Consider the following 26873-nt stretch of genomic DNA (forward strand, 5'->3'; position numbering starts at 1 on the left):
TCGAGCTCGATTCCGACTCGGAGTCCGATATCGATTCGGGTTCGGTGACGGTCAGCCTATGAATCTTAAGCTCGATAACTTCGCTTCGCCTCGTAGCTCGATTTGGATTCGAGATCGATAATGATATCGAGCTTGACATTAATCGGTCCTAGAACTCGAAGCTTGATGATCTGACTTCGGACCTCAATCTGATATTACGAAGACGCTCTTCGATCAAAGTATTTCCATATCGACCAGTTCGTACGATGGACTGATCGGTTTTGGTCGTATACAGATAGTCCCCTCGTTTCTCGGGAAGGATATAACGAGAAACGACATAATTTTCCAACGGTGCGATTAGATATATACTGACATTTGCATCGAGTCCGATCGTGACGTAAGTGATAGCTGTCCCATCGGTTCAGTTTACCGAGGCATTTAATGCGTGTTAGACGATAGTCGGCCATTACCGATATTGAACTGCCACTGTTTAGACTATAAATAGCCTGCTCCCTTATTGAATCAAACTTTACTTTTTGCTCTAATCAGACCTCTAAATCTTCTCACTCTTTTCGTCTCATTTTTACGGCCTGTAGAACCATCTTCATCAGCGTTGAAATCACCATCTTTTTATCTTCCTTCGCTCCTCTTTACTTATACAAATGGCAAAAACCTCAACGACCGTACCGCAGAAGGAGAAAGCTTCTTGCTCTTCTTCCCGGCCGTCCGGCGGCAAGGCGCCGGCGGAGCCGCCTCCCCATGAGTATGTTCCCGGCCCGTGTAATCTAAAGTCCGATTTCAAAGTCGAAAACCCTTCATCGATCCCGGGCCGATGTGAGCATGTGTCGATGTACATGTGCTCGATAACAAAGGGCCACCTCGAGGCCGTAAGGAGGGATTGCAACTGGGGTCCCGAGGTCGTGTTACAAATTCCTTCTCCCGAAGAGAGCATCACCGCTCATGTGGAGGGGTTCTTAAGTGTTTATACTTACCCATTCACATTGGGTCCCTTCGACCCAATGATTATTGATTTTTGTAAAAGATATCAGGTCACTCTTGGCCAAATTCACCCCTCTATGGCGCATAGTAATCATATTGCGCTTCTTCTCTAGCAAGGTCGGGGGGCTAGAGTTTACTCTAAATCACCTTATGCGGTTGTATCGGCATCGAATCTATCGAGGACTAATCAGGCTCCAACGTCGGGCAACGAAGGCCTTAATCTCGAGCATCGACGAAGATAAGGATCGAGGTTGGATGAGCCGTTTTGTGCAGGTGAGGACCCGTGATATTATTCCGGAAGAGAAGATGTCGTTCCCTGAGGAGTGGAACTTTCACCGTAAGTGATCTTCAAACTTTATTCTTCGTACCCTCTTTGACTTCGCCTGATACCCCTTTCGATATGCAATTGTTCCTTGGATGCCTCAAGCGGTGCCCGACTTCGAGGATTGGGTTCAGAAGTTAGCCTCAACTTCCATTTATGCCGAACGCGCATGGCATGATTTGGCAAAAGGCATATGGGAGGCCAAGAATCATGGTAAGGTCCCCCTTTTCACGTTTTCAGAACACTCTTTACACTTCATTCGTTACTAACTTTCTTTTATGCAGGCCTGACCAAGGATGCCATTTTGAGGCCTTCAAGTGGTGAGGAAGGGACCAAGTCCCCGATTTCGAAACCGGGTGAAGATAAGAAGAGGAAAACTGCCTTACAGTCTGAGGACCCCAAGCCTAAGCCTCGAAGGGTGAGGAGAAAAATAATAGCCCTTACGATGGACTCGGTCCAAATATTGAGAGATGAAGAAGAGGAAGAAAAGGAAAATGCCTCGGCACTAACGGTCCGACCTAGGAAAGCCGTCGAGGTTTCCAATTATTTCGAGTCGACGACGGCTGCTAAAATCAAGCCTTGTGTCGAGGAGGCTTCCAAAAAGAAATTGGGTAAAGGTCCCGAATTACCAGAGGTCGAGGTCATTTCTCGGCCATCTACGACCACACCGGATGGGCCCGGTTCTGAGGCCCCGAAGATCGATCAGAGCGTCCCGAGTGACTTGCTCGGGACCATGACAGCAGTCCACTTGCCTTCTCTTCTGACCTTTTCTGAGGAGGCATTAAGGGAAGCTCGAGAATTGAAGACCCACGATATGGGCAGAGGCTCTAGTGTAAGGGATCCCTTTCGGGATTGCTTTACTGGAGTCGATGATGCCTCCGATATTAGTGACGCTTCTATTCTCCTAGAAGAGGCCCAACGCCTCATATCTCGGGTAATAATCTGTTTACTGCACTTTGTTTCTTTACTCTCTTCTAAATCTGACTTGCATTTTCCCTTTTTTAAAGGCCCTTGCCAAGTTTCGAGCTGATCTCAGCTAGTGTGAGACCGAGCTCCAAAAGGTCTCGGAGGAGAGGAATGCTCTGAAGCTTTTTTGCGGCCAAAAGGATGAGGCTATAAAGGATCTTCAAGCGGATTTGGCCAAGGCTCGTGAGGAAGAGGCCGAGCTAGATAAACAGGTGAGCATTCTTTTGATAGAGTACGGACTCGACCCAACTGTAGAAGTTAACATATCGTTATCTCAGCTGCAACAAAAGGTTGAAAAGATCGGGTTGCTTCGGGGAGAAGTCGATCAGGTCAAGGCCAAGTGTGATCGGTGAAAGGAGACCATGGACCGTCTGGCTGTAGAAAAAGAAGTTACCTTGGCCAAACTATTATCAGCCCAGGTCCAACTTCGGGGCGTTAAACAGAAAAGTTCGGCCCAAGCCAAGAATATCGAGGAGCTCGAAACCGGGCTTGCTAAGGCTGAGGCGGAGATCGAGAGGACAAAAGTCATGGCGGATAAGTCTATTTCTATGTACCGGGCCGATGCTAAGGCTGCTCAAATACAGCTAAGGGAGGCTTCTGACCAAGAGCAATGGATCATAGACTCGGCAAAGTGCCAATCCCAGAGGGATACCCTCGAGGAAATCCATACTCGAGGTTTTGACCTCTCCGAGGAGATAGCCCGAGCCCAGGTGCTTGAAGCTGAAGCCAGGCAACTTGCCTCTTTCTATGACGAAGATGATGATAAAGAAGGCAATCGAGGCGGATCCGATGAGGGGCCTGAAGGAGAAGTTGCTCCCAAAGAAGAGGTCGAAAACCGGCCGTAGTTAGGACTTAGTTTCCTTTTTTGCAAGGCCTTGATCGGTCTCTTGTACATAACTCTTTTTATCAATATATATAGTGGAAAACTTCTTTTGAATCTCCTCTCAGTTTTATGCTCAAAACGTGTTTTGTGCTTTTGCCTTGTGAAACTTTTGTTGTTGCAGCCTCTGTAATCGAGCGAATACAAGTTCGAACTTAGGACAAAACCCTTAGGTTTTTTAGACACGCAAGGGTGAGTCCCCGAGTTCAATAATATGTTCGAGATTTTGGATAGCTTGATCGAAGCCATGACCGCACTGTTTTTTATAACTAAGTTCGAGTATGTTTTGAACTCAGAATAGAATAAACCCTTAGGTTTTTATCAAATAATGGGTAATTTTCGAATCTTGTAGTAACATACCCATATTGGTCCTTAGGCTTAATAGTTGAGTGAGTGATTGCTCGAACTCGAAGTAAGATAGACCTTAGGCTTAATAGTCAAGTGAGTGATTTGAACTCAAACTCGAAGTATTGTAGCCTGTCGGCTTTTATAATTGAGTGAGTGATTGCTCGAACTCGACGTAAGATAGCCCTTGGGCCCAATAGTTGAGTGAGTGATTGCTCGAACTCGAACTCGAAATATCGTAGCCCGTAGGCTTTATGGTCGAGTGAGTGATTGCTTGAACTCGAAGTAAGGCTTAATAGTCAAGTGAGTGATTGCTCGAACTCAAAGTAATATAGCCCTTAGGCTCAATAGTCGAGTGAGTGATTGCTCGAACTCGAACTCGAAATATCGTAGCCTGTAGGCTTTATGGTCGAGTGAGTGATTGCTCGAACTCGAGGTAAGATAGCCCTTAGGCTCAATAGTCGAGTGAGTGATTGCTCGAACTCAAACTCGAAATATCGTAGCCCGTAGGCTTTATGGTCGAGTGAGCGATTGCTCGAACTCGAAGTAAGATAGCCCTTAGGCTCAATAGTTGAGTGAGTAATTGCTCGAACTCGAAATAAGATAGCCCTTAGGCTCAATAGTCGAGTGAGTGATTGCTCGAACTCGAAGTAAGATAACCCTTAGGCTCAATAGTCGAGTGAGTGATTGCTCGAACTCGAACTCGAACTTGAAATATCGTAGCCCGTAGGCTTTATGGTGTAAGTTTTTCAAAACTCCTTCGGTAGTGGTCGGCCCTTAAGCCTAATCATGAAGCAGAACGAAATTTTCAAAATATGAGTTATCGGTAAAGAGGTCATTATACATGTGTTCGTATTTTGTGCCAGGACTCGAACAAAACTATGCAGGCATGGTTTGTTTTGACCATTTGGCCCTTACACCTTTCCTTATCGAGACCCTATTTGACATGACTTTGGTATGAAATAACTTTCTAGTATCAAACTCGATTTGTTCGATAGTAAAGCCCCCCAGTATTCGAAGTTGATTGTAAAGAATCCTTGGATACTATTGAATTGTCCTCAGGTAGCACATAGTTGTTGTCTCGTTAAAAACCTTGCCGGAAAAACCCAGTTGGGATAAAAACCAATCCAAGGGAAAAAGAGTGCAACGCGTACTTTAAAACCTGAGGTCTCAATGTCTTTGGTCGAACTCCTGCAATGAGTTAACGTCGAATATATATAGACGAAAGAAGGGAGACAATCGTACCTTAACAATAATATCGTTTGAAAAATGTACCTTAACAATAATATCGTTTGAGGAGTGATATGTTCCAGTTGTTTGGTAATGGTTCGCTATCCATCGTTCCGAGTTTATAAGACCCTCCTCCGACTATATCGAGGACTTGATAAGGTCCTTCCCAATTCAGGCCGAGCTTCCCTTCATTAGGATCTCGAGTGTTGGCGATGACCTTCCTTAGGACTAAGTTCCCGATCCTGAAGTGGCGGAGGTTGGTTCTTCTATTGTAGTACCTTTTGATTCGTTGTTTTGTGCAACCATTCGAACAAGTGCCGCTTCTCGTTTTTCATCTAATAATTCGAGGCTAGTACTCATAGCCTCGTGGTTTGATTCCTCCGATGTATGTTGAAACCTTGCGCTGGGTTCTCCGACTGGAATTAATGCTTCGGAACCATACACTAAGGAAAAAGGAGTTGCCCCCATACTAGACTTCGATGTTGTTCTATATGCCCAAAGGACTTCGGGCAGAATCTCTCCATTTCCCTTTAGCTTCGTTCAACCTTTTCTTCAGGTTTTGGGTGATAGTCTTGTTTGTCAATTCGGCATGTTTGTTCCCACTGGGGTGATAAGGTGTTGACAATATCCTTTTTATTTTATGTTCTTCGAGAAATGTTATCACTTTACTACCGATAAATTGCTTACCATTGTCGCATACTATTTCTTTGGGTATCCCAAATCGACAGACGATGTGATCCCAGATGAAGTCTATAACCTCTTTTTCTCTCACTTTCTCGAACTCCCGTGCTTCAACCCATTTAAAGAAATAATCAGTCATAAACAAAATGAATTTATCTTTACCTGGGGTCGATGGTAGAGGGCCGACGATATCCATCCCCCATTTCATGAATGGCCATGGGGATAGGACTGAATGAAATCGTTCTCCGGGCTGATGGATCATCGGTGCAAACCTTTGGCATTTATCACATTTTCGAGCAAACTCCTTAGTGTATTTTTCCATGCTATCCCGGTAGTATCATACTCTAATGATTTTGTCAATTAGTGATTCGGCGCTGGAGTGGTTCCCACAAGTGCCTTCATGTACCTCTCGCAAAATATAATCGGTGTCTCCTGGTCCTAAACATACTGCCAATGGTCCATCGAATATCCTTCTGTATAATATTCCATCTTCAGCCAACAGGAATCGAGCAGCTTTGGTTTGTAGGGCCCTCGATTCTTTAGGGTTCGATGGGAGTTTTCCGTTCTTCAAGTATTCAATATACTTATTCCTCCAATCACAGGTTAAGCTTGTAGAATTTATCTCGGCAAGACCTTCCTCGATTACGGATCCTGAGAGTTGAACGACGGTCCCCGAGTCGATCTCATCGTCCTCGACCGATGACCCCAAACTTGCAAGTGCGTCGGCCTCACTGTTTTGTTCTCGAGGCACATGTTGTAAAGTCCATTCCTTGAAACAGTGCAAAGTTACCTATAATTTTTCCAAATACCTTTGCATCCTATCTTCTCGAACTTCGAAAGGTCACATTTGGCTTCAATGATTTCTGCTCCCAAGCTTTTAGCTAGTTCGAGACCTGCAATCATGGCCTCGTACTCAGCCTCATTGTTAGTCAACCTAGAAGTTTTGATAGATTGCCTAATAATGCTACCCATGGGGTTTTTTTTAAAGCGATGCCAAGCCCGGGCCCATTCACATTCGAAGCACCATCTGTGAAGAGGGTCCAAACCCCCGATGATGTACACGATTTTATCAAGATTCTTTTTCAACTTCGGGTACGATGGTTGGTGTAAAATCGTCCACGAAGTCCGCTAAAATTTGAGACTTGATGGTTATACGGGGTTGATATTTGATATCGTACCCACTGAGTTCGACAACCCATTTGGCCAATCGGCCCGATAGTTCGAGCTTGTGCAAAGTATTATGAAGTGGGTAAGTGGTTAACACGCATATGGGGTGACATTGAAAGTATGGTCTTAACTTTCTAGAGGCGCTTATCAGTGCAAGTGCCAATTTCTCTAAGTGTGGATATCTAGTTTCTGCTTCTCCTAAGGTTTGACTTATATAATAAATAGAAAATTGCATACCTTGCTCTTTTCGAATTAGTACGCCACTCACCGCGATTTTCGATACCGACAAGTATAAGTAAAGTTTCTCATCTGCCTTCGGTATGTGAAGTAGTGGTGGGATCGACAAGTATCGCTTCAATTCTTCTAACGCCTGTTGGAATTCCGGGGTCCAAGCGAAATCGTTCTTCTTTTTGAGTAGAGAGAAGAATCTATGGCTTCGGTCCGACGACCTCGAAATGAATCGGCCTAAGGTGGCTATCCGTCTGGTTAGCTTTTGCACGGCTGTTACACTATTCACGACGGCGATGTCTTCGATGGCCTTGATCTTATCGGGGTTGATCTCGATTCCCCGATTCGATACCATGAAGCCAAGGAACTTGCCCGAACCAACCCCGAAAGCACATTTCTCAGGGTTTAGCTTCATGTTGTATTTCCTTAAAATCTTGAACGTCTCCTGCAAATGAGTCAAATGGTCCTTTGCGCACAGGGACTTAACTAGCATGTCATCAATATAAACTTCCATTGACTTACCTATTTGTTCTTCGAACATTTTATTTACTAGGCGTTGGTAAGTAGCTCCTGCATTTTTTAGCCTGAAGGAAATTACATTATAACAATACGTTCCATACTTGGTGATAAATGAAGTCTCTTCTCGGTCTTCCGGGTTCATTTGAATTTGATTGTACCCGGAGTAGGCATCGAGAAAAGTAAGGATCTCATGACCGGCCGTGGTTAGGCAGTGGGAAAGAATCTTTGGGGCACGCCTTGTTTAAATCCTTATAATCTATACACATTCTAAGTTTGTTCCCTTTTTTAGGGACTACAACTACATTGGCTAACCATTCAGGATATTTTACTTCCCGAATCGACCCTATTTTGAGAACTTTAGTTACCTCGTCCTTTACGAATGCGTGCTTTACCTCGGACTAAGGTCTTCTTTTTTGTTTCACCAGTTTGAACCTAGGGTCCAGGCTCAGCCGGTGTGTTGTTATCGACGGTGGGATCCCTGTCATGTCTAAATGGGACCAAGCAAAACAATCTATGTTATCGATAAGAAATTGATTAAGTTTTTTCCTGAGTTCGGGGGTCAATCCCGTTCCCAGGTATACCTTTCTCTCGGGCAAATTCTCGATCAATATAACATGTTCCAGCTCTTCGACCGTTGATTTGGTGGCGTCAGAATCTTCGGGGATGATAAAAGTTCGAGGGGTCAGAAAATCCTCATCCTCTTCTTTTATTTCCTGCTTCTCCGATTCGGTCGAGGCTGGCAGTTGTGATTGCTATTTAACTTCTCGCTTACCTTTGATGTTTGACCTTTCCGAGGTTGATACTGTTGATATCGGCGTTACCTCATCGACCGCAAATATTTCCCTCGTAGCATACTGCTCCCCGTACACTATTTTTACACCATCCGATGTCGGGAATTTTATTACTTGGTGGAGAGTCGAAGGTACCACCCTCATATTGTGGATCCAAGGCTTTTAGAGTAGGGCATTGTACCTCATGTCGCCCTCGATTACGTGAAACTTGGTATTTTGGTTGGTCTCAGCCACGTTTACCGGTAGAATAATCTCCCATTTAGTTGTTTGACTGGCCATATTGAAGCCGTTTAAGACTCGAGCTGCGGGCACGACTTTATTTTGCAGACCGAGCTGCTCCACGATCCTCGATCGGATGATATTCGCAGAGCTACCTGGATCCACTAAAATACACTTAACTTGAACTTTATTTAATAAGATAGAAATTACCAGAGCATCGTTGTGGGGTTGAGAGATGCCTTCGGCTTCTTCGTTATTGAATGATAAAGTGTCTTCGGGCACATAATCTCATGTTCATTTTTCTCTAGCGATCGGTATCTTTGTGCGTTTGAGTATGGGTTCCTGTGGAGTGTCGACCCCACCGACGATCATATGAATGATATGTTGAGGTTCCTCCTGTTCATTTTTTTTGTTAGCATCTCTCTCTCTGAAATGGTTCTTGGCTCGATCGCTGAGGAACTCTCGAAGGTGGCCCTCATTGAATAGATGGGCTACCTCTTCCCTTAATTGTCTGCAATCCTCGGTCTTGTGGCCATGTGTGCCATGATATTTGCACATTGAATTTGGGTTTAATTGGGAAGGATCGGTTTGCATGGGTCTGGGCCACCTAGTATCCTTGATCCTTCCGATTGCCGATATAATGCCTGATGCGTCGATGCTAAAGTTATATTCCGATAATCGAGGTACCTCTATAGGATCGGCATATTTGTTGAAATCACTTTTGCTCATTAGTCCCCGAGAATTCTGTCCTTGATCTCTCATTCGATTGTTCTGGACGGAATTGCATCCCGAACCATTGTTCCTTCGATTTGAGGTGTATGGTTGATATTGGTCTCTGTTCGACCTTGGTTCTCCGTCGATGTCGCTCTGGTTTTTAATAACTGACCTGTTTGGATGTACTTATCTGGAAGGAGCTCCTAATTGGTCGTCTTCGACCCTGATTTTTGACTGATATTGATTGTGCACATCTGCCCAAGTTACAGCTGGATATTCGATCAAATTTTGTTTCAGCCGATGTGATGCTATCGAACTTCGCTCGTTCAACCCTTGGGTGAAAGCTTGAACGGCCCAATCGTCTGTGACCGGTGGCAACTCCATGCGTTCCATTTGAAATCGGGATACGAATTCCCTCTGCATTTCGTTATCCCTTTGTTTTACATTAAAAAGGTCTGATTTCCTTGTTGCGACTTTGATGGCACCGGCGTGTGCCTTTACGAAAGAATCTGCCAGCATGGCAAATAAGTCGATGGAATTCGGTGGCATATTGTGTTACCAAATCATTGCTCCCTTTGAGAGGGTCTCTCCGAATTTTTTCAACAACACAGATTCGATTTCATCATCTTCTAAATCGTTACCCTTGATGGCACATGTATAAGAGGTGACATGTTCATTGGGGTCGGTAGTTCCGTTATATTTGGAAATTTTGGGCATGCAGAATTTTTTTGGGATTGGTTTTGGGGATGCACTCGAGGGAAAAGGCTTTTGCACGAATTTTTTGGAATCCAACCCTTTTATCATTGGTGGTGCCCCCGGGATCTGATCGACCCTGGAATTATATGTTTTTACTCTTTTATCGTTTGCTTTGATCCGCTCTATGAGCTCCTCGAGTATCTTAGCAATTTCGGGAATAGTCCCCGATTCTTGCTCATTTGACCTTACTATGGCTGGCTCAGTTCTGTGGGCAATTTCTTGAGGTGGACTGGGCTCCGGCCTGCTTGGTACCTGGGTTTGGCTCTGCAACTGAGCTATTGCTACCTGTTGGGCTTGCAGCATTTCAAAAATCATACGCAAGCTGACTCTGTTCTCTTCAACGTTATGGGTGTCTCGAGCTGCAGATCGAGTACCGCCATGAACGCTATTTTCAGGTTCAGAATGTTGGTTTGCCTCAAGGACCACATGCGAATTAACATCTAGTGGTACTTCGACCCGAGCTTCAGGTACTCCGACTCAAGCTTCCACGACATCGATAAGCGGCCTTCCGGCCCTGGGTGTCAAGTTGTTGGTTTCATCTTGAAGGCCGGCTTCATTTTCGATAGGTAAAGCCATTAATCGAGGGTTTGCCATTGCTAATCCGCAGTCAGAGACACCTTCAAAAGACAAGAGTAAAATGGTGTGTGTTGTAGATTTGTATCAAATAACCACTGTTATCCTCAGCCCCACGGTGGGAGCCAAACTGTTTACCCTGAAAATTGGATAGGGTTGAATTTGTACGTAATTCTAAGGGTATGTGGTATAATTTGACACAAATCGTAAAGAGAAATAGAAATATCCAATCTTGACTATAAAGAATGAAAGATAAACACAGTTGAAAGGAAGAAAATAAATGCGCAAAATAAGATGAAGTAATGGAGCTCGCAAAGGGTTAATCTTTCAATATGAGAAAATAGGATTCTTGTTACAATGTGAATGATCCCTTGCATAAACAACAATTATCCCTTTTATAGTGGAGGGATCCTACTTTAGATATAATAAAAAATACATAGTGGGGAGCCCATGATGAAGTAGCTTTTTCCTAATTTCTGCCAGGATTCTCTCCCCTAGTGCGGTTGCAACGCTCTTGTCTGTGAGCTCGATGTTAATTCGAGCTCGGTATTGACTTGAGCTCTCGATCATGACTCAAGCTCGATTCCGACTCGGAGTCTGATATCGATTTGGGGTCGGTGCCAGTCGGCCTATGAATCTTAAGCTCGATAACTTCGCTTTCCTCGTAGCTCGATTTGGATTCGAGATCGATAATGATATCGAGCTTGACATTAATCGGTCCTAGAACTCGAAGCTTGATGACCTGACTTCGGACCTCAATCTGATATTACGAAGACGCTCTTCGATCAAAGTATTGCCATCTCGACCAGTTTGTACGACGGACTGATCGGTTTTGTCCGTATACAATAAACTACTCCTATTGCGAAGATTAGAGCAAAGAAGTCAAACCTAACACAAGAACTATATAAACATCAATTTATTTGTGAAAGATTGGGATGAGTAACAGAGGCGGAGTCAGGATTTGAAACTTATGAGTTCAATATTCAATTTTTTTTAAGTTATTGAATTTTAAATTGACAATTTATACATAATTCAATGATTTTTTAAGATAAATAGAGGGTTTGGATAAAAGTTACAAGAAGGTCTAGCTCCACCCCTGATAAGCAACACCGGGAAATGAACTTGTTAGAAGTTGACCAATTCCAAATGCCAATTCATTTGTGTATTAGGAGAGCAGATTTTTACTTTTCCAATATATAAAAGTGATCAAAATTATGGAAATAACTTTGTAGAGGTAAACTGTTTACATTGAAAATACATAAATAGAACAAGTTGCCTGATCAAGATGTGTTGTACGGTTAATTGACCAACTGACAGTCAATCTCCTTTCTCTTTCACATCCACTCATATTTGAGATTTTAAACTTCTTGCTTTGTTCTTCCCTTCTGTATGAGAATATTCTTGTAGAGCAATTTTAAAACAATATTTAAAATTTATGAAAGACTTTGGTGCCAGTTAGAGCGAGATATCATAAAAATCCTATATCCAGTATTTGATACAACGTAACAATTTTAAAAAAAAATAATAATAAAAAAAAAATAGCGACACCCTCTCCCTTTGCCAAAAGGTTGCAAGCTTGCAATGCTTCTTAGTGGAGCAACATAATGTTAAATTCATGGCCAATTGAGTTAAGGTGATGTAAGCTTGATAATGGTGGTTTATTTATCATCATTATATTACAATAAACTTTATTGGAGAAGATATTAAATTGACCCCTTAACTAATTTGAGTATTTTATTGAACAAAATGAAAACAACCACCAGTCCCCTTCACCCCATATGCATTTATATACCAATGTCTCAATAATTCTCAATCCAAGAATGCATTATGAATTTCAATCATTCAGTTCACATGTAAGTTTTGCAATAATGGAAAATATAGTGCTATATACTCTGAGTTTCACATGAACCAAATATAACATAATAGAGACATGATTAAATTCATAAGCATTATTCAAACGTTTTGGAAATAAATTAAGACTATATTCACTACTTATCAGTTTTGGAAAGTTTACTAGTCTTAGTTTGTTGATACTACTACGGTAGAATTCCAAGTTATATGAAGTGTTAAGATTAATTATGAAAAACACACTGTATTCCTGGTATTATAGTAAAGGTGTTCTCGGACATGATTATGAGAGACAGAGGATGATATATTTGAGAAATTAGCTGTTGGGATTTTTCATCATTAGGGATAAAATAGTTGTTTGAGTTAATTAAACGAGGAAGAGGAGTTGTTTTAAGATTCATTAATTAATGCAAGCTTAAAAGTAATTGCAATTAGGGAAAAATTTAAACTGCAGTTGTAAATTCATCTGACAACATTGTCAACGTCATAGACATGTCCACTACTTCTACGTTATAAAAGAACGATAGAGTTCGAAATACAAGAAACAGCAAATTTTGATGACCAATGAAGACAAACTACATTTTAGACTTATTATTAAGCTATTACTATCAATTTTCTTTGGCAAACCTTAATATCGAGTAACCAACATTCAGTAGAAATAATGCAATATCTTTTCTATGCCTAGAAGTTTTTTGAGGCCTTACACCCATCACATTGGAGTTGAGGATTTAAATCAACCGTTCATAAAATTGTTAGGAATTTACATATTTAAAAGTTACATAACCAGGCGTTCATAAAGTTGTTCGAAATTTACATATTTAAAAGTTATATAAAATATGCAAATAAGTTACACGAAAACAACTTTCACCATTTTAGACCTAAAAAATAAATTTTGAGAAACACAAAAAAATAAAAAAAAAATAAAAAAAAACTGATAAATTTCGTAAATAATAATAGTGTCATTGAAATGTATGCCAATGGTAAGACTTAGTGTGACCAACACGGGTTGTGGTGGAGTGGTAACCGGTAAGTACTCCTTTATTTTTAATCAAAGTTCTCGATTTTGAGCTCTAAGTATGAAGTTTGTCTTTGACAGAGAGCTCTTTACCCCCAATATAGGACTTTCTGGCACGAATTCGGATTTAATCGAGCTAAAAAAAAAAAAAAAAAAAAGGCTTAGCGTGGGAAGAGTACCTGTAATATGAACATAGTAGTGGCTTCGCACTACGCTTTTAAAACACGAAGAAGAAATGAGCTAGCTGTATCTTTGACTAGTGTTAAGACCTCGTCAAATCGAGAAATTAAAACTACCAGTAATATTGCCAAATTCTCTATCCAAATCACCGTGTTAAATTCTATCTTCAGAACCAGAATATAAATGATAGGTGTTATGTTTTTTTCTAATTAGAAAAATAGAAATAATTAAGAAATATTAGCGCTTGTCCATTAGCTAAGTTATTGGGACACCAATACTTTCGGAGACTGACTATTAATTCGGTGTTATATAACACAACTCCTTTCCTATTTTCTCAAATGTCCCTGCCACTCATGTCACTGGTAATAATCTCCATTCCCTTCTTCATTTCTTCTCCCTTTTTTCCCTTCCGTTTTTTCTTGCATGTTACACCATCAATATTGACATTACTTTCTTATTTCTTTATTCTTCAAGAATTTCTTGGAATTCATCACGTAAAGTGCTATGGTATATATATCTAGAAGTCGATTCATAAATTAAATATGATGGTCTCAAAATTCAAGCTTCTTAGCATTGAATATATTTTACTTTTGGAATCGTTGATTCAGAATTTAGTACTCCATTTGTTAACATTTTAGTAGTTTTCACATAAATATCTATTTTTCATGTTGAAAATATTGAGTTTAATTTAACCCGTTGAATATATACCGCATCCACATGACCAAATTTATAAGTATATATAACCCCCATTGTATTAAAATTAGCCATGTTTGTTTTGCTTTAATTTGCTCTCTTTATGTTTGTCGTTGCATTTTGGACTACTTATATTGATGAATTTACATTTGTTTTGAATATGAACGAAATCTTTGTTTCAGTGATCAACTGCTTATTTCTGCTGGTACTTTTGAAATATTTTTCTGTTCTGACTTCATTTTTTTCACTTGAAAAGGTGTAGGAAGATTAGAACTCCAATTGTGACAAACTTTGACGATCATCTCCCTGTGCTCAGACAGCTAACTTAATTCAATCATGAGTGACAACAAATCAGGACCTCTTGAAAGACCACACAGGCCAAGTAAGTTTTTAATTAACTGTGTGCTGCATTTAATTTGTAGTCTTAATCTTGACACAAAATTGGTGTTTTATCCATCTTCATGTTCTGTGTTAGTTATGTACTTAAAACATCTGTTCTTTTTCTTAAATAACTATGGTATTTGGGCCAACTTGCGCACCTCGATTATTCTACAAAATACATGTTATCTTCCACCAGCACACGTAGTGGAGGAGCCAAAAATTATATCAATGGGATTCAAAAAATGTAAAAAGAGCACCTGATTTTCCTATAACCTAAAGCAAATTTTTGAATCACCTTTGTCATTACACTATAATCTTCCCTTATGCAAAGGAGATGCAACAATTTATGTATATGCAAAAATATCGTGTTTTCCCTATATACATTGTATAATTTTCAATGAAGAGGGTTCAATTACCCCCTTGCGTCCGCCTAGTTCCGCCTTTGAGCACAGGTAGTGGGTAACTTTTCCCACCAGGGCATCCTTGATCTTGTCATATGTTTTTTTTTTTCAAAATATGCAAAAGTTCCACAAGTTTTAACCCCAGTTTGTTTGTTGTTAGTCTATGTCTTGCATATCATTTATCCTCTGCTGAAGGATATGCTGTAAAAGCTATGTCAACTTGATTTCTAAGCCAACATATGCTGCAGAGGCAGATCGATGATTTTAATTTTATGAGTTCAATATTTAAAACGTTTAGTACTGAAACCATTACATTTTTAAAGTTATGGGTTCATATGCACTATTTGTTACAATTTTATAAATTTATATTCAGCGCTGAAAGTACTGCGCAGTTGAACCCGATAACACTATGTTGCATCCGCCTCTGTGCATGTGTTTAATTTCTTATTTGACAGGTCTAGAAAAGATTGACATGGACGAGGATGAGAGGAAGACTAGGCTTGGGTCAATCAAGAAAGCGGCAATTAATGCCTCCGCCAAGTTCAGGAATTCTCTAACAAAGAGGGGCCGCAGACACAGCAGAGTCATGTCTGTTGGTTTTGAGGATGAACATGATGCAGAGGAATTAAAGGCAGTTGATGCTTTCCGTCAAGCACTTATCCTTGACGAATTACTTCCCGCAAAACATGATGATTATCATTTGATGCTAAGGTAACCAAAAATCCTCATTTCCTTATGTACATGATAGAAATATACCTTTGTTTTTTCATGCTAAGTGGATTTTTTATATAAGAAAAGGGTAAAAAAATATCCTTTTACTGCACAAAATATCTAAATTTTGCGTCCTTTTGTTATACCTTGAGGCCCTTATAGTTAGCAAATCATCTCTACTTGTCCTTGACCCAAGCGGAGAGAAGTATAACGGAGGATAATTTTAAACCATACTCAAAAGTAGAGGGGTAAATTTGGACCTTTTTCTCGAAGTATTTTGACACATGGATCCACCCAATCCATGCTGCAATTTCCTTGAAGTTAACAGGGAATGGGCCAAAAGTGTAACAAAGAGTAAAATTAAGATATTTTAGTAGAGGGATAAATTTGGACTTTTTCTCGAAATATAATTCATGACAGGTTTTCATTGTGAATGATGTACACAGGTTCTTGAAAGCTAGGAAATTCGATATTGAGAAAACAAAGCAGATGTGGTCTGATATGCTTCAGTGGAGGAGGGAATTTGGTGCAGACACCATAATGGAGGTACTTTGAAAATGCTAGTGAGAATTTGTTGGGAAAACTATATAATCTAACATTTTTAGGAACTGATCAATGCATTTTTGCACATCTTTATTAGGACTTTGACTTCAAGGAAAAGGAACAAGTTCTAAAGTACTATCCACAAGGGCATCATGGAGTTGACAAGGAAGGCAGACCAGTTTACATTGAAAGAATTGGTCAAGTAGATTCTGTCAAACTATTGCAAGCCACGACAATGGAACGCTACCTCAAGTACCACGTACAGGAGTTCGAGAGGACCATTAATGAGAAAATGCCAGCCTGCTCACTTGCAGCCAAAAGACACATTGACACAAGCACAACCATTCTGGATGTCCAAGGAGTGGTATGATTGGATCTCAAAACCTAGTTAGTCTGATTTAATCTGTTATATCAGATAACATACCTTATTTTTTGGGTTACTAATTTAATATACGCCAACGCCTTAGGGACTTAAAAATTTCAACAAGTCAGCAAGGGATCTCATTCAACGCCTCCAGGCTATTGACGGCAACAATTATCCTGAGGTACTTCTTTCCCTTTCACTAAGCTGAAGGCTGAAGCCCTGCATAACAGCCATTCATATATTAATAAGAGTTTTTTAAGTCCTGTTGTTTAATTGAATTATTTATTCGCTTTGTAGAGTTTGTGCCGCATGTACATCATCAATGCTGGTTCTGGATTCAGGCTCTTGTGGAACTCTGTCAAGTCGTTCCTTGACCCAAAGACCACCCAAAAGATCCATGTAAGTCCATAATCAGCCTAACTTCCAAGTACTGTTTCTGTCATTTTCATTAGAATAACAGAAGTATCATTCTTTTTCTTTTTAGGTTCTAGGCAATAAATACCAAAGCAAATTGCTTGAAGTAATTGATGCCAGGTAACTCTAGTAGTACTTAAACTTACTCTTTACTTAAGGTGAAATTGTGCATTGCTGATTAGATTATCGCATAGAGCCTGATTTTGATTTGCTTCTACTGCATTTTACCAGCGAATTACCAGAGTTCTTAGGGGGCACATGTACTTGTGCTGACAAAGGAGGATGCATGCTTTCTGATAAAGGCCCGTGGAATGATCCAGAAATAATGAAGGTAACTTTCAACCTTGTAATTTTAATAAGTCATGTTCAGTGCTGTCGACTGACAGCACGTTATCGCTCAGTAGTATCACTTTCCTTTGACATGCCTGAGATCTGTGATTGATTTGATGTCAGATGGTTCGCAATGGTGAGCATAAATGCTGCTCACACAAAATTGTGGTCTCATTTGATGAGAAGACTATCCCAGAGGATGACAATGCTAACACCAAGGTGTGTATACTCTCATGTCTGCTGTTTTTATATCAGTTACTTTTATTGCTCGTATAATTATGAAGTGATTAAATATATTTGCAGAATGTAAAGAAGAACACTTCCTTTAAAAAGGGAACCGACTCTCCCAACGTTCAAAGGGATAATATGGCATATGGCCAGCTTTCCCCTGTTCGCGAGGAAGTAAGTTGCTTCTTCATCCATAATTTTTGGGACTAAAGAGTAAACTTAATGCGAATTCAGTTTTCACCTACATATCTGCTTTCTTTTAAGGAAAAAATGGGACAGGAAGAGTTGGCAGAGTAGTTTGTTTAGTTTCTTCACTTCTCTAATACTTTAATGGGTTTCATATTCTAACACCAACGATTCATCCTCAACTATACCCTAACCCAAATTCTACATTTTGGTTTTAATTTTCAGTTTGATATCCCTATTGTGGACAAGGCTGTTGATGCAACTTGGCATAAAGTTGTAAAAGCTAACAACTTTGCCAATTCTAAAGGTACAATACTCACTCATTATTAAGTGTTTCACATTGGTTGAGGGAATGTGTTGTTGGTTTTATATGGTCTCGAGCAATCTTTACCTCATATGATAGCTTTCGTGATTGAGTTTATCCCAAGGTTCATTTTCTTAACATAGTATTAGAGTTAGATCCATCTCAATTCTTGGTTTACCCAATGTTAGACCCCATGTTATGTTGTTCACGCTCTAAATGTCCCGGGGCATGCCAGGGAGTATCAAATCTTTTATATTTCTTCAATATTCAGTTTGCACGCATCTGTTTTCCGGAGGTCTACAGCCAGTGGCATAGCTAGTTATTCCTTACATAGTGACCAAAGTGATTACTGGACAATGAAAATATTAGTAGGTGTCCCTGAAGCTATTCCTGTAATAGGATCACCTTTGGTAAGAATTACTGCATGGAAGCGCTAGAGTGGGCCAATTTGCTTTGACTCATGTTTACAGTTTACATGCTATTTCTAAATATTGTCGTTAAGTGTCTACATCCTGTCTCCTTATTTGGTATTCGACATCTTCACCTTATGAGCTAACTTTTGAGATTGAGTTGGACCTAATTTATAACATTCTCATTCGTAGCTGATGTTCCACTGATTCAAATAACCAGCTTTTTCATTCTGCTCATTCTTCTGCAACATAAACTTGTTTTGCTCTGTTGATCTACAGATTTCTTCCCTGTGCACGATACTTGCAAGTCGCCCGAAGGATTTAGCAACCCCGTATTCAGTGGAGTGATGACTTTAGTCATGGGAATTGTGACATTGGTTCGGATGACTAAAAACATGCCGAGAAAGCTTACAGATGCTACCCTCTTGGCTGGTTCTTTGTGTAGTGCTGAAATTATTAAAGGACAGCCTCAGTTAAATGGACATGTCATCTCCACAAAAGATTATATTAGCATGATGAAACGCATGGAAGATCTTGAGGATAAGGTCATTACTCTTAGCCATAAACCTTCTTCTTTACCACCTGAGAAAGAGGAAATGCTTAACAATGCCATGAATCGGGTTGATACTTTGGAGCAAGAGCTTTCTGCTACCAAGAAGGTATTATCCTCTTTTTTTCATATTATCTGTCTTTTAATGTTTCTGCACGACCCTTAAAATGACATTTAATAGACTTAATTATAAGAGTATTTGTCTAAACTATCCGTATCTCTCCTTAAACATCTCAGGTAATGAATAGTAACTTCCTATTGTTTTTCTAAAATGTCAAATGTTTTGAAACAATTCTAGTCTGCCAAAACGACTAATATTTGGGACCAGAAGATGTGATTGAGAAGCTTGATGCTCCAAAAAGATTTGAGCAAGAGTGTTAATATACTTTACGTTTAACTGGCAGGCTCTTGAAGAAGCTCTTGTTCGTCAACAAGAGCTCATATCCGCCCTTGAGAAGAAAAAGAAGAAGAAGAAGTTCTTTGTTTTCTAAGCGCAAAAGCTTGAAACAAATTGGAAATATTATAGGGTTGTTTGAATTTCTTTAGATAGATGCAGAGATGGTGATTTTTTGCCCAATAAAAGGCTGTTTGAATGATCTCAAATATTTGTAAAATTAACTCTGTAACACTTGAATATTTTTTACATTACCTGCGAGATTTACATTCACCCATACATCCTATGGAGCTCTAATTGTAAATGCCGTATATTATGGCACATTACGTATACATCGGCTTGTATTTTCTGTAAATAAAAATGAAAGCAGTTTGCTGTTTGCTTTTGTTCAAATTACAGTAGCTATTTTCCATGGCAGCAAAAAATTTCACTACACACATTAGATTGTTCTGTCCTTTTTATTCTTGGTAAGATTTGGAGATAAAGCTTTACCAACCCACTGAATCAAGAACGATTTTGTACTTTAAGGTACAAAGATGAGTTATTGAGAAGGCTTGACAAATTTACTGGTGCAAATTCATATGAATCATTATTTGCCTTTTATTCTTTTACCGTCGACCTCTTCTACTCTATCATTCCTTAATTTTGTTTGCTTTACTTGTTCTTTTAGCTTTCATTGTTTCACTTCAATTCACCTAGATGGAGAAATGTTCCATTGCTCAAGTACTTGGGCACTAAAAATCGCTACCCGCAGAAAGTTTGGGCGTTTCTACTTGAATACAGCACAGGCAGTGATTGTTGAATTAAAACACTTTCAAATGTTACTTCAGTATGTCAAAAACAAACTCACAACAAACTTACAGAAAATATAACTTTTCACATGATGAGAAATTGTGCACCTCATTTTGCAAATGTAACAGAGGATCCGAAAAAGAAAAAAGAAAAAAAGGAAGCACTCAACGCATACTGCGAGTACTGCCTAACACATACATTACAAATATGTATCTCATTTGGATACCACAGTTGAAAATCCGAGATCAACGTCCCGAGGCATCTTCATCTTAAAAGCAAAACTTCTTTTTCTGCAGAAAAATGCATTGAGGATGCAAATCAGCACCAAAGCGCAGATTGTAATGCACACCAACTTAATATAACGAGGAAAGTGCATACGCGTTTCTATTCAAGATGTTTTTCCTTATTAGTTTTTCTCTTAGCAAGTAAAAAGATTTGCACTTCAAATTCTACTAGGCTAAGCCCTAGTCTGATGTTTGTTCAGATACCATGTAATAACAGGAACTCACCCGGAACTTGGCAGCTTCTTGACCATCAATGTAAGCAAGAAGTTCCTCTTGCCTCATCAAAGCCTCATGCAATGCCTGTTCAACCAGAAACAAGCAGGGAAGGAGTTATCGACTCAAGAACCAAGAAAAAGATGTTTGTGATACGGAAAAAAAAAGCTATTACTTTCAGCAAAACATCACTACATTTAATAAAATGCTTACGCTGGCATTTGCACCCATCAAAATAAAATCTATCTCACCATGCAAAAGTAAAACCAACCACCTCAAACCCTTTTTTACCTTTCCTTATGTACAATTCTTTTAGGGATTTACAAAACAGTACAACGTGTCTCGCACAACCAACTGCCACAACAATATTTCAAACTATAAACTACATTAATTAGACCATACATTAGTTAGTCCATATGTAAGCAGAACTGCCAGATGAACAATCATAGAAACAGAAAAAATGCACATTAAAATGCAGGTTCTGGATGGAGCAATGACTATAGGTTTCCTTGCTTATTTAGAGGAACTTCATAAATCGCTTACCTTCTTGGTTGCTATTAACTCAGCTTCTAGGGCATCCACTCGGCAAACTGCTGCATTTAGCAATTCCTCTTTCTCATAAGGCATCTCAGATGGCTTTTCTTGAAGCGTATTTACTTTGTCTTCAAGTTCACCCAATCTCTTGAGAACAACGGAGAGTAGTTGAGCTTCTGTAAAAGCTGGAATAGGTGAAGGGGGCCGAAACTCCTCTTTAGCGCTAGCATCAAAAGTAAATTCTTGACCAGCTTGGTCTTCAACAGTCGATGAATCTTGTAATTTCTTGGTTACATGGCATGTAACTGAGCGGAAAAGCATCAACACCGTCATGAAGAAGGCCATAAAAAGTCCTATAACTCGAGCACGAAGACCTTCTACAGGTTTTTGAGAGTCCGCTGGTGGAAGTATCGCTGAAAAAGTTAACAAGATGGCACCATGTGATTATAAACTAAACAGATTTATGAGACTACTGTTGTACTAGCGCAACAGCCAGCCTAATATGTCCACGTTAACAATGGAATAGTAGTCCAGGTCAAACAGAAAGTACTGGTTGCATGACAGCAACGTGCCAGGTAAAAGTTGAACAAACAAGAAAATATTCACATTTTATATTTTCATGAAAAGAAAACATTTACATTTTGTTTTTTCGTGAAAATAAAATATTCACATTATGCAGGCGTTTAAAGCCTGAATAGTGCATGCAACTTGAAGAAACAAATTAGGATGATTAATATTCAAAGTCGTGACATAAAAACTTCATTAGATGAAAGAGGAGAAAAATGTAAGGAAAATATCAACATCATAACTGCAAAAATATAAGCAATCGTGTGTGCACACACATGTACACCAAACAGTGAGCTAGCTTTTCTTTTTCCTTGATTAGGTGCAAAAATAAAAAATTTACCACTTGAATAAACTAGATGAATTCAGAGATATTTATGCCCCCCCCCCCCTCCTTCCTTTCATAGTGTGTTCATAAGCAGTGTATTCTCTTCTCAATAATTCTTACCTTTAGGGGTGGAGGGTCTTTGAAGGGATGATTCCTTCTTCCATGCAGAATCAACAGCCTTGTCAACCATGGGAACATATTCATCATATCCTGGGAAGTTTGTCGTGTAGCCAGACATTCCAATAGCCTTAGCCTGTTTGATGACAAGAAAAAATTAAATATGAAAATAACTAATAATATGCTCAACTTCCTATTCAAGAAAGGATCGGGGATGTGGTTAGTACTTTTTTTTTTTTTTTTTTTTTTTTTTTACATAAGGAGGAACAGGGATGTGTTTAATCAAAGTGACACAATCTTGAATCTCAGGCTCATCTCAAACAAGGATGTCAAATAGACAGCCGCAGTTTGACGTAAGACGGTCTTTTTTGTCAAGTGATGTCCAGTCGAATCCTTTCAATAAAAGAAAAGCCACCTCATGAAATTGAGTGAAAACGGACAGGTATACCTCTTCTCGGACAGGAGTAAGCCGAAGATGTGAATAACTCCTTACAGCTTTTGGGGAAGCAATATCTTCAGCTTCAGATCCAGATTCTGCAGTAGAGGTGTCACTACTACCTTTTACCTGCTAAAATAAAACAAAAATGTAACCATCTTCAAGAAAAACAAACTATATGTAGTATTTCTAATACTTTGGAAATACGGCAGAAATCCTACCGTTGGATAGCGAGGCTTAGCATAAACTACCTTCCCTTCACTATTTAGAACTTTAACAAGCTGTTTGGCACGCCGTGCTTCACCAATCATCTGCATCCCAAAACGTGCTTCACCAATCATCTGCATCAGAAAAAGAAAGCCATTAGTTTGAAATATAAACACGTCTGCATCACCAAAAGAGATTGTTTCTCATTATTAAAAAAACATCTTGAAGACGAACTGTCTTCCTGAAGATGTGACGAACAGCGCATCATCAGAAAATAACATTACATCGGCTGAGAGGCCCTTGAAACTACCTTTAGTATATCTGGATTTTGCCATGGCCCTTTATCTGAGCGCATGCAACCTCCTCGATCTGCACATGTACAGGTACCACCTAGGAACTCGGGCAACTCACTGCATCAAAAATCAGTAGAAGAATGTTGAGGGAAACTACCAGAAATGCTACCAAAAGCAAACAAATACAGCAAAATTCTTTGTCTAGTGAATAAGAATTCAGATCCTTTTACCTAGCATCAATTATTTCAAGCAATTTGTTCTGGTACTTGTTCCCTAGAACCTACAAGAGACAAAAAAAAGTAACAAGGTAAATATAACCACTTCTTTTAAAGCAGAGACTTCATAAGTTACAGGAGAAGAGCATCGACAGACATGTATTTTGGAGGCTGTCTTCGGGTCCAGAAAACTCTTAACCGTGTTCCAAAGGAGCCTAAACCCAGGTCCAGCATTGATTATGAACATCTGATGAAGAGTCTGCACATGTCAAAAAAGGGAAAAATCTGTTAATGATCCCAAAGTTAGGAGACTCTCAAAATATTTATTCAGACAGGAATGAAATCATGCCTCGGGATAATTATCACCATCAATCTTCTGGAGCCGCATAATAAGCTCCCTTGCACTCTTGCTAAAGTTTTTCAAGCCCTAAAAATCAACATAGAAAATGAAGATAGGGAAAACATTTATTTGCTCAAAAACTGCTGCTCAAATCATCAAAGGTAGAGAAGGAAAAACTAAACAAGAGGTAACTTACCACTCCCTGAACATCCAAAATGGTCGTGCTTGAATCGATCTGCCTTTTTGCGGCTATTGTACAAGCTGGAAACTTAATCATAAAGGTTTTCTCGAACTCTCGTACGTGGTATTTTATATAACGATCCATGGTTGTGACTTGCATGAGTTTGGTAGGATCAACTTTCCCTAGTCTTTCAATGTACACTGGTCTACCCTCCTTATCAATCCCATGATAACCTTGGGGATAATGTTTTACAACTTCGTCCATCTCTGGGAATTCAAACTCCTGATGAGCGATTAAGTTCAGAAAGCATTTCAGCCTAATTGATGTTACAAACATACAACAAAAAATACAAAAAAGAAAGAACACCGTTCCAGCCACATGCTGTGAGGGATAATATTACCTCCGTAATCGTGTCAGCCCCAAAATCCTTCCTCCACTGAATCATATCAGCCCACATGTGCTTCGCTTTCTCGATGTCAAACTTCCTTGCTTTTAAGAACCTGCAACAGACACAGAAGAATTGTTAATAAGTTGGGATGCTGTTAAACTGAACAACACCAAGAAGAAACAACCAGAAAACGCTAGATCCAGATCCTGCTTAAATTCTCCATACTGCTGCATGTAATGTATGTGTGTATGCTTTTGCATTTTGACCTATTGTAAAATTAAACATCTATACCTGCATTTGATCTATCTTTTGTTCCAGTTCTGGCAGGCCCGTAAGAAAGTTTTTAATGAAGTTGACAAACAAATCCAATTTTTACAGAAGACCTATATGAATAAATTTTTAAACATCAAAGATGTAATTCAAATGACTCGTAAACACGCAGAAACGTCACAGTAAACTTAATGCAGCATAAATCTTATCACTTTGAGCATACATACATGTCGAAGTTACAGGTAACAGGACATTACCTCAACATCATATAGTAGTCATCATGTCTCTCTGGTAACAGCTCATCCAAAAGTAATGCTTGCCTAAACTGATCAACAGCCTGTAGCTCCTCAGCATCCCGAATATCCTCGATGGAAACTGAGCTCACTCGTCCATCGCTTTTTCTTCTACTATTTTTCTTCTTGAGAGAATGTTTGAATTTTGTTGATGCATTCAGTGCTTTCTTTTTCAGGGAACCAATTCTCGTCCTCCTCTCATCCTCTGAATTCTCAAAATCAGATTTTCTTTCCCTTCTCTCTTCACGTGCAGATGAACCCTCAAAGCCTGTTAAGTGGTGGAAAAGATTAGGAGTCGGAAAATCAATTCCAGAATATCCAAAAGGGTGAAGCAGAAGCGTACTGAGAAAACAAACCAGACCAACAAGTCCTAGGCACAAGTCAACTAGAATTCAGCACGTACAGAACAAACTCTTTTTCCTCTAAAAGCCCATTGCGATGTGCGAAAAAACAGAAAATAATAACAATAGTTCCTCTCTACTACATGATTCTATAATTATCTTTTATGTTTCTGTAGATTTTTTCATAAAGAAGTTTCCATACATTTTCGTAATTTAGACTTTCAAGCACTTGTACCTTATGCCCTAAATGGTCAATTGGCTAAGATGGAAAGTAAGGGAGTGAAATAGATACAATGTTTGACTTAAAATTGAACAAATACTTCCTCCTCGACCGAATCACCCTTATGCTCATTTTTATCAAAATTCCCACTTCTATGGAAGCTCATTGTGATAGTTGCAAAAACCAGAATGTGGGTCAAATTGCATCAGTCGATAATACTGAACAGAGCGCTCGACAATTACTGTGAGCATGACCATGTCGTTGTCGAGAGCTGAGACCTACTTTTCCCCAAATAAGAAAACCCAAATCACCAGACAGGACCCAGCATAAACAAAAACGCCACTAAGTAGATTTTATCAAAATCCACACTACTTCAGTAAAAAATCATAATTCCCTCCTAGGATTAAGAGAATCAACAAGAACAACTTCGTATCAATCCCAAACTCGTTGGAGTCCGCTCTATGAATCATTTATACTTGTTATGCTCAACAACAACTCCGCCTTAATCCAAAACTAGTTGGAGTCCGCTATATCAATCATCTACACTTAATATGCTGCATTTTGGTACCTATTTCATTCCGTCAGAAATTGTATTTATTTTTTTCGTCCATATGATAAAACAATAAAAAGAAAAACTACTAAAAAACCTCAATTCAAAAGTAGTTGACTTGAATATATGAATCCTCTATATCTATTCAGCACAATTCTGACCTATCTCATTCCAATACAGTCATCAAAAATCATAAAATTGAAAAATACAGACAAGGTCAAAAGCCCTAATTTTTAACAAGAGAAAGAGCTATAAACTAAAATGACCAATAATGTACTTAAAATTTTGAAAATAAAAATAAAGCATGGAAAATAAAAGAAAATCAAATAAACTCACAAGGCCTAGCAAACCGATCTAACGGACCCGACATGGCTGCCGGAATTCTCAACTCTTGTAGATCGACAAATCAAAATAGCTCCACAAAATCCCTGTAATACCCTCTATATATTCAGAACGAAAAATTAGGGGGAAAAACCTCTAAAAAATTCAGAACAATAAATTCTGAATTTCTGCTATAGCTACCTTTTCCAAGTATATAGGTTGAAAAGACGGCAATAAATGCATAACCAAGAAAAAAAACCTAAAAGAAAATTAAGTGTAACGGAAAAGTGGAATATATGGAGAAGAGGAAGGGTATTTCCGGGAATAAAAAATTACTGGCGCCGTAAGGAAAATATTATCACCGGATAATGCGACGGCGATGATAGAGGAGAAAAGAATAGAGAGAGAGAGAGAGAGAAGTTGGGTTAATCTGTGAGCTGTATATTGGATTTGAATAGGAATATGAAATTGTGGGACCCAAAAAGAAGGTGACAATATTGCCACGTGGATGAGGGAATAGATTTTGTCGGGGTAAGAATTTAGGGGAATAGAGGAATGTGCCGACAGTGTTTGGAGTGAAAACGCCAAAAAGATTATTGTGGTGACCCAATATTATGGTGATTGAGTAATGTTTTTGTCAACTTTGATTGTAGTTTGTAAGTTAT

At 39.3% G+C, this 26873-nt stretch overlaps 2 protein-coding genes across 8 annotated transcripts; one reads left to right on the forward strand and one right to left on the reverse strand.

Annotated features, from left to right (window-relative positions):
• The first annotated feature begins 13614 nt into the window (after nucleotides 1–13614).
• Nucleotides 13615–19700, forward strand: LOC107826566 (phosphatidylinositol/phosphatidylcholine transfer protein SFH3). Its single transcript, XM_016653555.2, has 14 exons — nucleotides 13615–13774; nucleotides 14362–14487; nucleotides 15343–15598; nucleotides 16045–16144; nucleotides 16239–16505; nucleotides 16609–16686; nucleotides 16803–16904; nucleotides 16990–17039; nucleotides 17151–17250; nucleotides 17373–17468; nucleotides 17553–17651; nucleotides 17889–17970; nucleotides 18657–19036; nucleotides 19332–19700. Exons 2-14 carry the CDS (start codon nucleotides 14442–14444, stop codon nucleotides 19416–19418), a joined length of 1743 nt encoding a protein of 580 aa, XP_016509041.1. The 5' UTR covers nucleotides 13615–13774; nucleotides 14362–14441; the 3' UTR covers nucleotides 19419–19700.
• A 416-nt stretch (nucleotides 19701–20116) lies between these two features.
• On the reverse strand, nucleotides 20117–26636 carry LOC107826567 (phosphatidylinositol/phosphatidylcholine transfer protein SFH8-like). 7 transcript variants are annotated; one of them, XM_075238073.1, is made up of 15 exons: nucleotides 26410–26636; nucleotides 26224–26315; nucleotides 24741–25044; nucleotides 24226–24325; nucleotides 23841–24107; nucleotides 23654–23731; nucleotides 23462–23563; nucleotides 23320–23369; nucleotides 23107–23206; nucleotides 22811–22900; nucleotides 22602–22718; nucleotides 22157–22289; nucleotides 21154–21557; nucleotides 20623–20697; nucleotides 20117–20403 (listed from the first exon to the last, which is right to left on the reverse strand). In XM_075238073.1, the coding sequence occupies exons 2-15, from the start codon at nucleotides 26255–26257 to the stop codon at nucleotides 20383–20385; spliced, it is 1875 nt and encodes a 624-aa protein (XP_075094174.1). In that variant the 5' UTR covers nucleotides 26258–26315; nucleotides 26410–26636; the 3' UTR covers nucleotides 20117–20382. The 7 variants fall into 7 exon arrangements, with proteins under 7 accessions (XP_075094174.1, XP_075094172.1, XP_075094171.1 ...); XM_075238071.1 differs by having other exon boundaries at nucleotides 22602–22721; nucleotides 26410–26635; XM_075238070.1 differs by having other exon boundaries at nucleotides 22602–22721; nucleotides 26224–26327; nucleotides 26410–26633.
• Between the last annotated feature and the right edge of the window lie 237 nt (nucleotides 26637–26873).

Source organism: Nicotiana tabacum, chromosome 19, assembly GCF_000715075.1.
Source record: "Nicotiana tabacum cultivar K326 chromosome 19, ASM71507v2, whole genome shotgun sequence".
In the NCBI taxonomy this organism is placed as follows: Eukaryota; Viridiplantae; Streptophyta; class Magnoliopsida; order Solanales; family Solanaceae; genus Nicotiana; species Nicotiana tabacum.

What these genes read in the sequence shown, in the direction of transcription:
- LOC107826566 (XM_016653555.2), top strand. Translation starts at nt 14,442, where the DNA reads ATGAGTGACAACAAATCAGGACCTCTTGAAAGACCACACAGGCCAA. An exon ending in GATTATCATTTGATGCTAAG is followed by an intron (nt 15,599 to 16,044) that starts GTAACCAAAAAT and finishes TGATGTACACAG; the next exon opens with GTTCTTGAAAGCTAGGAAAT. An exon ending in AGACCACCCAAAAGATCCAT is followed by an intron (nt 16,905 to 16,989) that starts GTAAGTCCATAA and finishes TTTTCTTTTTAG; the next exon opens with GTTCTAGGCAATAAATACCA.
- LOC107826567 (XM_075238071.1), bottom strand. Translation starts at nt 26,257, where the DNA reads ATGTCGGGTCCGTTAGATCGGTTTGCTAGGCCTT. An exon ending in ATGGTGATAATTATCCCGAG is followed by an intron (nt 23,564 to 23,653) that starts GCATGATTTCAT and finishes TGACATGTGCAG; the next exon opens with ACTCTTCATCAGATGTTCAT. An exon ending in TTACTCCTGTCCGAGAAGAG is followed by an intron (nt 22,290 to 22,601) that starts GTATACCTGTCC and finishes GTCATCAAACAG; the next exon opens with GCTAAGGCTATTGGAATGTC.